This window comes from Pleurodeles waltl, chromosome 2_1 (genome assembly GCF_031143425.1).
Source record: "Pleurodeles waltl isolate 20211129_DDA chromosome 2_1, aPleWal1.hap1.20221129, whole genome shotgun sequence".
NCBI classification, from domain to species: domain Eukaryota; kingdom Metazoa; phylum Chordata; class Amphibia; order Caudata; family Salamandridae; genus Pleurodeles; species Pleurodeles waltl.
Window position 1 is genome coordinate 304,107,536 of NC_090438.1, and position 12,580 is coordinate 304,120,115.

At 39.9% G+C, this 12,580-nt stretch overlaps 1 protein-coding gene across 2 annotated transcripts in view; it reads right to left on the minus strand.

Moving 5' to 3' along the window:
• Positions 1 to 12,580, minus strand: part of DOCK11 (dedicator of cytokinesis 11) — a 1,108,606-nt gene that overhangs the window by 769,447 nt on the left and 326,579 nt on the right. For both annotated transcript variants that reach the window (XM_069212535.1, XM_069212533.1), the window contains exon 11: positions 2,278 to 2,415. In XM_069212535.1, the coding sequence (XP_069068636.1) occupies positions 2,278 to 2,415 (138 nt within the window). The remainder of the gene's footprint in view (positions 1 to 2,277; positions 2,416 to 12,580) is intronic.

Consider the following 12,580-nt stretch of genomic DNA (forward strand, 5'->3'; position numbering starts at 1 on the left):
GTTGTTTTGGTCTTGTTTTGTTTAGATAAATATTTCCTATTTTTCTAAACCGTTGTTGGGTCATTTTGTAGTGTTTTCATTAAGTTAGTGTGTGTGTTGGTACAAATACTTTACACCTATTACTCTGAACTTAAGTCTACTGCTCGTGCCAAGCTACCAAGGGGGTAAGCAGGGGTTAGCTGAGGGTGATTCTCTTTTACCCTGACTAGAGTGAGGGTCCTTGCTTGGACAGGGGGTAACCTGACTGCCAACCAAAGACCCATTTCTAACAGTTCCCCTAAGTTAGAAACATAATTTATAAACCAGGATGTCTTATCTTTTGAGACTGAAAAAAAGAGAAGATGTTGTTCTAACAAATTGGTATGGGCATGTCTAAACACCTTGGGAGAACAACAATACCCCAAGATAGAGCCAGGGATAAAGAAATTATTGTGTATCGACTTGGGCGCTCTAAACATGTGATAAGTGATGATCATGAGTGAATCCTAATGAGATGGTCCCAAACGTGACAGGAGTTCACGCAACGTCTCAAAAAATCTGGTTTTCCCTGATTACATTTACCACCAGAGGGTGATGGTATAGCTTAGCTGCATCAACGACCCTTGGGAAAGTAAGTTGGCGATGGGCTATTTTGCAGCCAGGCCACATTCTCCACAATTGTGTTTTTCTAAACTGGCACAAATAAGAAGATCAGGCACACAACACATGCCCAGAGAAATGATGCTAGTCTAGAACAAGTGACATGGTCATGAGCTGACAACCCCTTTTGCATCTTGTAATATTTTGACCACAATCTACTGAAATAATTGATCCCTACAGCCACAATTTCCGGAAATAACATAGTGCATATTTACATGGATCACACCTGCATTGTATACACAATAAGTAAAGCAGGGATTACCGGCATATACAATCACACTATGTAGAGTATATCATTAATAATATCTGGTTCAAACCCGCTCTCCCCACATTAGTGCGTGACTACAGGGTGATGCCCAGTGTCCACCTTGTGTTAAGAGAACGTAGTTTGACAATTGGCTAAGACTGTTAACATAATAATAGAGAAGGATCCCACACCACTATGATTTTAATCACCTTATTAGCAGTGTTTTCACGTTCAAATCTGAAATACCTACTTATCAGTCATACGGACACCTTCTAATTTCAACTTGTTTAGGTTTGGTTTCCCTATAAAGATAACTTCATCATCCAATACTATGAGTAACATTTTTTTCTCTTTATAATAACACTGACATGTTACAGGAGTGGGAGGAGGACATTATCAAATGGGTGGAGACAATAGGGATCTTTGAGTCATGAAGAAAGCCGATGACCCAACAGGCATTTAATATCAGGAGAAACATGTTGACGCAGAGATGGTATGGTGATAAGTGCCGAGAGGCCATCTTTATTTTTTATTTTAATCCTGTCAAAAAAAGCCTGCAAATAAAATTTAACAGAATGGGCATCTCTTTAGGCAGTTTTGTCCAATTCTGTAGTCTATTGATCCGTAAGTATTGTTCTACAGATTAATGTATCATAGCACCATGCTGTACGGACTATTGTACAATCAGGTATTTACAGCATGCCCTATGATGATAAAGCATTCCACAAAAGTGGGTGAGGGCATTTCATACCAAAATGGGAATCCTTTCGACAGAAATGACTTGGCCCAATATTTTTTTACCAATCTCTATTTCTAATTTATGGTGATTGGTAGACAGATTGATGGGCCTCTGGGCAGAGATGGGAGTGATCACACAGTTGGCGATGGTGAAAGAAAGAAAAAGAGATACAGCGAGAGAGAGTTTTTCAGAAATAAATATCTTTGTATCACAATATCATAGCAAAAATAGTGAGGGCAAAAATACTGACAGGAAAGGAGGTGTTGATTTGTTATGTATAATGCTACATATACAGACCTTGAAGAGTTAAGAACCATAAATATGTACTTTCCTAAATGCCTTTAACTTTCAATACTCTTGTCTTCAGTATTTTGGCTACGAAATTAAGTTATCTTGATACTCCCAACTCAATATATTCTACTTTAGGAAAGACTATGTGTGAGCTGATTTGTCTATACAATCCTTAACAAAACCTTTCACCTGGAATGCCGCCCACTTTTGTCTTCAATATTAAATCTAGAACAGACCTTCTTTGACCTATGGGCGGGAGCAAACCACAAATACGTAAACTGTCGCTTTTTCCAAAACAATTTGAAACATAATGATATGTGCCACTGAAAAATAGGTTAACATGAAACATTTAAATACATACATTTTGCAATGATCCATCTGATTCATTGGTCATGCAACACAAATTGAACAACAGATCGTGGCAGTTCAAAATGAAGCGATGACTGCACTTCTCTTCAAACGGCTTGATGTCTGGTTCAATTCCAGAGAAGTCCAACCTCTAGAAAACAAATAGAACAAATGTGTCAATTCACCAAATTTACTAACCATTTGCATTTGCTAGGAACTAAAAGAAATTGTATTAACTACAGATTTGCAGGATCATCACAAATGGAGAAAATGTAATTGTTACGTAATGGAGAGAATCTTACGATATAATGTCCTGGAAAAATACTCTTTAAAGAAATAAGTACAGTGAAATATTTCAAAGAAAACGGCAAAGACAGCAGACTTTTTCTCTTAGGTTGCCTTTTTATTTGGGCTACTGTGTTTACACAGGGTACCAGCATATTTATGTTTACTTTTGTTTTTTAAGAGGACAAAATAAATATTGTGCAGAATCCTTGTGCACTGAATGAGGGTGCTCTAAGCCATACAGGGTCATGATCTGGCTTTTGCTTGTGAAGCACAATGGAAAGTATCCCATACTCAAGGCAACGTACAGCACTGCTTCACTAGACAACTGCCTAAATAAACACCTGCAGGGACCTCAGGTTGTTCTGAAAAGCAAGATATATGTATCACTATTCCCAAGTGAGGGTGAGGCAAAATTTATTTTTTCCTAGGGCGACAGAAATCCTTGGCCTGGTGCTAAACTAACTGAAAAAGTGACACCTTCCCATTGATCTGAACCACCTCTTTAAAAATGACCTGCTTTGCACAAATGTGAAAAGTGAGACTCAGCCCCTCATTACCGGCGGTGCAGACCACCACATTATGAATGTGGCGGTTTGGCCACTTCCAAAGCGATGTGTCTACGCCAGTCCCACCACTTTACTGCACCCGCTGGGCTGGAGGTTTCCACCTGCAGCCCGGCAGGAGTTGAATAGCCACAGAGGTTATTCTGACTAGGGATACCGCCAGCATTGTCCTGGCGGTCTCACCACCACGAAAATGCTGGTGGAAAGGTACCCCGACGACAGGAACACAAGTTCCTGTTGCCGGGATACCCTCCTAAACACCTCCGCACACATGCACGTGTGCACCCACACTCCTACAATCACACATGCACTCACAACATTCACCCCATAGACACGCATACATACCCATACGCATTACACACGCACGCAGACACTCTACATTCCCACCCCCTCCCTTCCACTAAATACATACATACACAACCCCCACCCACTCACATATGTTTACAAAACCACACCCCATCCCCCAATCGTACCTCACCGCACACACTATATACACATACAAACGTACACACACCTGCACTTACGCACTCACTCACATCCCTTTGCCCCTTACTCTTTCACCCATGCACACACCCCCACCCCGTCCACAAGCATACACACACACATCACCACATTTACACAGACACACATGCACAATCACTCCCCCAAATTCATGACACCGCGTCCAACGAGGTGCTCCCCTGTGAGGTGACGGGACCCAGAGCTCCCACCGCTGGACTGCTACACCAGACAAAGACCGCCACACAGAATTACTGGTCTTAATTCTGTGGGTGGTTTTTTTCAGACGTGGCAGTGCTGGCAGTGGAACCTCCTAAGCGCTGCTGACCGTCGTAGTGAATGCCGCTGGATATCCAACCACCGGCAGTGTGGATGTCTGGTGGCAGTCATAATACAGTGGTCGGAAGACCCACAGCACTGGCGGTCTTCAGGCAGCCTTCGGAAAAGAGCACCGCAGTCATAATGAGGGCCTCAGTATGTGAATTCATGCATAGCCTAATTTGCATAAACTCTCATTTGTTCAAGCACAAAATAATATTTGGATTAGAGCACATAAATGAAATCTATAAAAGTTTGTGTAGCAGAACCTTTAAAGAGATTCCAGCACTTGTAAAGCCACAAAAAAGTATATTAACAGTGCACAGTGGTTCCCAACCTTTTGACTTCTGTAGACCCCCACTTTATAATTACTGGAACTCGGAGACCCCCACTGAATCACTACTGGAATCCGGGGACCCCCCTCTCCCACTGTGTCAATACTGAAAGCTGGGGACCTTATCTATTAATATTATTTAATTTTCTGAGCAGTCAAGGACCTTCTGAGGAGGCTTCACGGACCCCCAAACTGTCCCCGGACCACAGGTTGGGAACCACTTGTGTATCACATTTGATGTAGCATTTAACTTAAATACTACTGGATTAGTGCAGTAGAGGGTGGCTAATTTAGGCAGCAGGATTGACCAAATTGTGCAGCAAAGGCAAATTATGCAAAAACTCTGTGGTACCTCTTTCCATTGTAAATAGCTATTTAGGAGAGCCTAGTACATCTAGCATATGTTACATATGTGTCTTACAAGAAGTTACTTTAGGACTCAAGACATGGGATCTTAAAAGCGGATGTAACATATTTTTGATTCTTCTAACATATGAATGCCACACATATAACTGCAGCTTTAAGAACAGTGTCTGTGATATGACCATGAGTTTGGGTTAGTAGTCAAACAGACAAAATCATGACAAAGAAGGATTTATTCTGTCGTCCATCCTGTTTGAATTAACTTTAAACACCTTTCATCTCTTGCTGTAAAAAAAGCCCTGCCCCCAGTCAGTCCATTGGGGATAGTTATACTGTCTAGGCAAAAAAGTGACTTCTTTAAAAGCCTCATAACAAGCCCGACCTTAATTTGGAAGAGGCCGATAATGAGAGATAATTTCCCTCAGAATCGAATATGGAAAGAACAGGCGAGGGGTGAACATTGATAGATTGAACACAATAATTTACCTAATATTCATTTGAAGTACTAGCAATGGGAAATGCTGAGCAAATATTTTTCATTTTGTTGAGGAAAAATGTAGTTAAACAATAAATATTTCTTTGTCTGGGGCAGGACGAAGCAAGGAATTGAAAAATTTAAATATTTGTTTTGTAGAATTAGCAGAAGCAAAAAAAATGTTTTTTCCAATAGGCGGCTTTAGTTCTCTTGGTATTTGTAATAATGAGTTAAAACAGCTAAAGCTATCACTAGCAACAGCTAAAAGGGAGTCACTGTGCAGATTAGTGTAGATTAGTTTACCAAGGAAACCTGGCATCCTTGGTGTGCTTTCCTCCTAAATTTTTGCCTTCGGACCTCCTATTTTTGCTGACTTTGTTTTTGATGGTCTTACGATTCCACGCACTTTACCCAGTCACGCTTTAAGACATGGGCAAAGTGGACTCTGGCCTCGGTCTGTTGGGGGGCCCCTAACAGATCATGCTTTGTTCCCCACACAGTCCTGAAATTATGATCTTGAAAGATTCTTAAACATAGACTGTTTGAAACACAATTTTCCTTAAATTTATTTTGAATACAAGTTATGTGTGGGAGTCATTTACAGGCATTTGGCAAAACGGAACGTTGCTTCTATGTTTTTCAAAAGCATGCAACATCCATAAAAAACTTCCTGTTAAATCAAAATGAGATTTCACACATGAGAAATGGCAATGGGTTGCAGATATTATTTGGCTAATATATTGTGAAAGCACCTTTTAAAATAAGTTCTATTCTAAAATGTTAAGGACTGGTAGGAGGCAGTACAAGGAGGCTGCCAGGGAATAGGGACAAACATGCTGTTGATGCTGACAATAAATTATATTTAAATAATTCAACACTTCATGCCTACTTCTTGACAATTTGCAATAAAATTAGTGAGCTGCTGCTAAATAATATTGAAAACACACATCACTATCCCTGAATATTCATGGAAACACTTTTAGAATTTGGATCAGTGTGTCAGTGCAGTGGCAGTTACCTGGCCAAAGAGGGCATTAAAAGCTGTTCCGAACAGGAGCCCCCAAAATATGTTGGGCCCAGGGCCCCCAAAATCCTTAAGATGGCCCTGCCTGCTAAACAGTGATAAAGTGCTTGCGCTCTTTCCCTAAAGCATGATAACATTATCATATACCCACTTGGCACATTTAATTTACTTATGATTCCCTAGTAAATTACAGTACATGTGCCCAGGACCTGTAAATTGAATGATACTACTGGGCGGGCAGCACGTCTTGTGCCACTCGCTTACCTAACCTTTAAACATGTCTCAGGGCTGCCATTGCAGAGCTTGTGTGCAGTTTTGAACTGCCATTTCAAAGTGGCAGAATAAACCTATTGCCAGGTCCAAACATTCCTTTTAATACACATAGATCACCCCTAGCATAGGCCTTGGACAGCCCAGAAGGCAGGGGGTGTAATGTAGTTAAAAAGTCAAACATGTACTTTTTAATTTTACATGCCATAGTAGTGAAAAACTCTTAAATTCATTTTTCATTACTGTAAGGCCCATCTCTCCCAGAGAATAACACAAAGGTTACCTTATTACATTTTTTAAATGTAATTTCAAAATGGGAAGAGATAACCCCTTCAGGTTTGGAGTCTAGGGAATTACAATTTAAAATCCTAACTTGTGGTATTTGCCGAAACCCAGCATTGCCCCCCACATCCCACATCTTGGGTTCAACTCATCACCTTCAGAACCACCGCTGCTTGATGCTTCCAGGAGCAGGTCCTTGCATCCCTCATCAACGGCAGCCTCAACGGCAACACTGAAGCTCTGCATTGCAACCCACTCTGCAACCTATCCCTGACCTCACCCTTTGCTCCACAAGCCCCGTCAGTGGGAGGACCTCACACCACTGCCTCGTGACATCTCAGAACTGACGCATCACCTCAGCTGCACAGCACATCTTCAACTCGGATCCACGCAAAGCTCCAATATTAGTATTGAATGTACTTTGTTCAGTGAGCCTAACTGGGCACCTGTAGCGGTCCGTGCTCCATCATGATCGGCCTGAACTTTTGACTTTGTCCCAGTCTGGCTCGACCAAATATCCCCAATTGGCACTTTTTGGTTTTAGGTGCTATTCTACAATTAATTTTTTCAAAATTAATAACTCCAGTTCTCCTGATGTTTGTGGTTGTTTTGGTGTTGTTTTATTTATTAAATTAAGCTTTGTGTTTCTGACCTGGCGTGGGACCATTTTTGTGTTGTGTTTCACTGTTTTACTGTGCACAAATACTTTACACATTGCTTTCAAGTTAAACCTGACTACTCTGTGCCAAGCTACCAGAAGGTGAGCGCAGGTTAATATAGGGTTTGCTTATGCCTGACCCTGACAAGAATTGTGGCTACTACTTGACCAGGGCCCACACCCCAGTCAACCAACAACCCAATTTCTCACACTTTATGACAGGTATGAGAGCCTTATGCCTCATTTATATGCATGGAGTGAAAATAGTAAATAGGCAGGGATTGCTTTGGCCCTAAAAACTACCACTGAACTTTTGGTGGCTTTAATATCGGTCAAAACATGTCTTCAAGGCAACAATAAATGGATAGATGAATCATTGACTTTCACCCATTATCCATCATATTTATACATTTTTAACCATATAAAGGGTTATCATCAATAAAAAGAAAACCTGGGATAACCTGAAATTTTGTATCTAAAACCCTGGATCCCTTTATAAAATCCAGACTAACTAATAAATAGGAACTCCTCTAATGGTTGAGTTGCTGGGGTGGTACTCACCTACTTCAGCGTAGGGGATGTCAACAATGATGAAGCATACCTTGATAAGTTGTGGGTGAGGGGGCCTCTCTAATATCTGTTTAGATCTGTCCAATTGCAATTTATAGTAAATAAATACACAGATATAGCGTAGTGATCTAGTACTCTCACTCAAGCACTTACTGTGTTTTTTGAATCTGGGAGGTTCTAAAACGAGAGCCAGAGTGCTTCTGCATGTCAATATCAATAAGAATGTCTTTGTCATAATTAAATATGCTATCTGTGCAGAGGGAAATTGGGAGATACGCTATCAGAGGAGTAGCCTTCAGGCAAAACGAATGTCTAGATAACAGTATAAAAACTAATAAATAAATAGAGGCCTTAGTTATGTGACGTAGTACCTTGAATTGCCTTAGTTCTGAATTAAACATGCCTCAGGACTGTTTGATGTAGACTTGTCCCCATTTAAGTTCTTCTTTCCTAGTCAGAGGTCGCACAGCTATTAGCTGTGGGGTGTACTGAGGGTTTGCTTTACACCTGACTGATTTGCAGATAGAATGTTTAGATATAGACACAAAAGGATCTACCAGAGAGGTTATTTTGTGGCTGAACTTATAAAGCATCTTACAGACATTGCTTATGGGGACCTTTCATGAAATGTCAGGCACTTCACAATATCTGCCAGAGCTGGTGGAGCACCCAGACTGTGTCACATTTTGTGTCTCATTATGAACCCGCATCTTTGATTTACAAGCGCAGTTGACCCGTAAACCCAGTTACAAGAAGAAAATCAAAGAAAGGGTTGACCAAACGATGGGCACTGTTGTGAGCCTGGAGATTAAGGTTGTTGGGACAAAAAGTAGGTTAAGTGTGTGGCATGCTTTATGGGTGATGCTGCCAACCCACTGAGTGAAAAAAGCAGGCCAGATCACCCAACAGATTAGAGTAGCTACTATCAGCTGGGTTATCTACATGAAAATGAAACACTGCTAGGATCATAATATTGTAAACAAGCATGGTAACCTCAATAGCTAGATTGAGAAAATTATTGAACCATTTATTACTGTAGTCAAGGGAGTGATAGGCTAGGATAATAGACTGAGAAACTGATAGGAAGACTGACACAGCATCCCTGCTTGGTCAGTCTCTATCCCCAACTTTCTTTACTACCCGCTTACAGTGGTGGCTGCTGCCTTGCATGTCCAAGGAAACAACTGAAGAGATGTTTGTTAAGTAACCAATACCAATATTTTTTTTCACAAATGACTGATAATACCTATCAATATTAGAAAGAGGCACTCAGAGCATCATTAGTGACCTACACCATAATAACCCAGCACTGGCATGTTTATTTAAGCTAAAGAAAACATGCACAAATAATTAAACTTGCTAATGTGAGGAGGCAAATTTATACATTAAATCTACATCTACTGTCCCTTTCTACTTTCAATAAAAGGATATGTTTTTAGTTCGCAGGTATCCTGAGCTTTACTGGGCTGAGATGGAGCACATGGGAAACTTGTGCCTAACTGAAGCAACCTCTAGAAACAGCTTCAGATGCTGCAGCCTAGTACCACATGTGGTTCTGTCTGACTCAACAGACCTTAAAGATTTAAGGTAGTGTAAAGTTCAACAGTAAAAACATTTGTCTGATGCAAGGGACCTTGTTAGGTTCTTCAACTTAAGGTAATACAGCTTGTTACAGCAAGTATTTATATCAGACTCATGGCACCTTTAGTAAAATCTTAATGTACCGCAAAGACTTGTGTATAACTCAACAGCCATCTAGTGTCGATTTAAGGTACTGCAGCTTGCTGCAGCAAAGTCTTGTATTAGAATCAAGGGATCTCTAGTAAATGCTTAAGAGACTGCACCGTTCATCAGCCAACTGCCAATTGACGTTTCTCAAGGGCCTCCAAATGTGCTTTTTAAAAAGAGCAAAATCTACTGACTTTGTTTTCTTTCCATTGCACACCTATCTGCACGATGAGCAGAGTAAATTGGCTAATTGCAAATTACATCTTGAACTGAAGGCTTCAAGGCTTCACACATTAAAAGCAATATACCCTGCCTTATAACCAAATCCTTACCTGAAGTATGATCTGCATAAGGATGTAAATGCATTATAATATTTGTCATGACTTTATTGAAACATAACACATGACCTATGTTATGGTATCTTTAAATACTTAGTAAAATCTTGCTTCAAGTAAGTGTTTCTTTCTTAAGAAGCTTATGCCCACTACAGAATCCACAAAATGCTTGGCACATTTCAGAGCACTGTCACCTTTTTCACACTCCCCGCAAGCTGGCACCCAATTGCTCTCTTGTTGGCTCTTTTCTCATCCATTCCTATAGAAAACTAAATATAATAATAATAACAATAATAATAATAATAATAATAATCATCATCACATTCATCATCATCAAAATAATAATAATAAAAATAATAAGAAGAAACAGAAGAAGAAGAAAAATAACTGTTGTTCAATTATTAACATCATCTATTCAATTCCAACAAATATTCAATGGAGTAAGTAAAAGTATTACGAAAGGTGGGCTCATGCACGTATCTTTAGGTCTCTCGCTTTGCCACACTCTTACTTCAAAGTGATGTCCTGTCAATAGTCTTATTTATCCTCGCTTAGATAGTGAATTTGCATATTTCACTAGCGTGGAAGCCAAAACGAGATTTTTGATTTGGCCAGTTTAATCACTTTGCTAAAGCAAAAGCATCACTATCTTCTGTCTTACACCTTGGTTCAATAACTAAATAAAGCACAAAGTAAAGTCTGATTTGATCTCCCTCTGATAAAACAACTGTACAGTGGATTCAATAATCAAGCAGATTCAACATATGCCAAGTTTATTTATTAGTTTTGTTTCATTAAACCAGAGACACTGTGATTGGCCCAACAAGCTTTTACTTTTCAAGTGGTCCAAGTGAAATGCAGGCTTTACAAAGATTTTAAGCAACACAGAGATTGCTGAGAAATTCCACATAACTTTCAGATTTAAAGTGGAATTATTGATCTAAAACATTAGCAGATTTCCAACATGAAATGATTGGAAACTCAAAAGAATGCATGAGGAAAGTGCAGAGCTAAATGTGTGGAACATAATAACAAAACAGCAAATGTGGGATATTGCTAGAAAAAAGGTCATTATGTAATATTTATACATTATTATTTATAAAGTATTTTTCTGTGACAAGACAACACCAAGTAATCTGGATTTTATCAATAAATTAGAAAACAATTCTTTAAGTCCCTAAATTCTGAACTGCAAATATAATTTCGACAAGGATAGACTAAACTGGAACATCTACTGTCTCTAGAGTGTGATTGAGCATGGGGGGGTCAGTAGCTATATCAGGCTAAGCATCCTCTATTTATATGGGCATGCAGCATCCAACACCATCTACCAATTTACTCTAACCTTTACCATAACAGAGGTCCTGCAGCATAATACCCTTGTCTTTCTTCATACCGTGAGTATTTATTACTGTATATTTGGCTTCCTGTACCCATCCACTATGCTTTGGGTCAATCTATCAACCTCTCATCTCTGTCACCATCTAGGCTACAAACAAGTATTATTTATCTAGAACTTCCACACAGAGTAACATGCAGGAGATTTGCAGGAGATATGAAAGTGATTGCTACTCTAATGCCAAAGGTTTAAGGCTAAACTATATGAATAGACAAACTCTTGAAGACTTCTACTGAGCAAGTTGAGAAGGACGTAAAAGCTATTGTTGGAGTTCTGGTGCCACCCATCCAGGCTACCTTGCTAGGCGCTGTTTACTTTCAAGCTTTTTCGATGGCGAGGTTCACCACCTCCAACTGGAAATGGACCTCTGTTTAGTACCTTAGTTGGACAGGATTCAAGAGAGAAGTGGCTATAGAATATGTGTAACTGGATAGGGATACAATGCAATGCAAGTGAGTGAGGATGTGAGCATGATAATTGGGCCAAGGAGTTTTGTTTAAATTGCTTAGGGCCCATTTTAGACTTTGGCGACTGGTACTTCATCCGTCAGGGTAGCAGAGGACAAAACCTGGGACACTCTAACAGAATACTGTCCACCAAATTCAGATATGACCACCCACCCAGCAGTCATCTATGTCTAATAAAAGGACCCACCTTCATGAAGGTTCCCTTTAAAGTACAAAAAGTTTAGCACAGATCTGCAGACGGCTTTGATGGCTATCACCACATTTTAAAAATATTTTATTTATCAAACATTTCAAAAGAGGTAGTTTGTTTTTAGAAAATAAAATAACTAATGTTCCCAAAACCCTGCACGTTTTCTCCCAGTCTGTAGGAGTCATTATTTTATTTCTGTCCCTCACCACCAGGAGACAGACAGAGAAAAAAAAACACCACACTGTCCACCTTGAATAGGGTGGGCAGCATTATGCCATTCCTTTGATGGCACATACTCCGTCACACTGTGAAAGGAAGCTTTCTGTTGATGGAGCCAACAAAGGCTACATTGATGGCAAGCTTAGGGTTGTATTTGTTCTGAAAACTGCAATTAAGGCTCCCTGGTCACATATCTCATCCCTCCTATCATGGCAGAGTGTCTTATTGTTTGGAATTAAAATACTGAGTATTTCAAGACTTTTGAGTGTATTCTACCTACGACCACAACATGAATGCCATTTGAACCATAACAACACATTCCTGTCTTTTTTAAT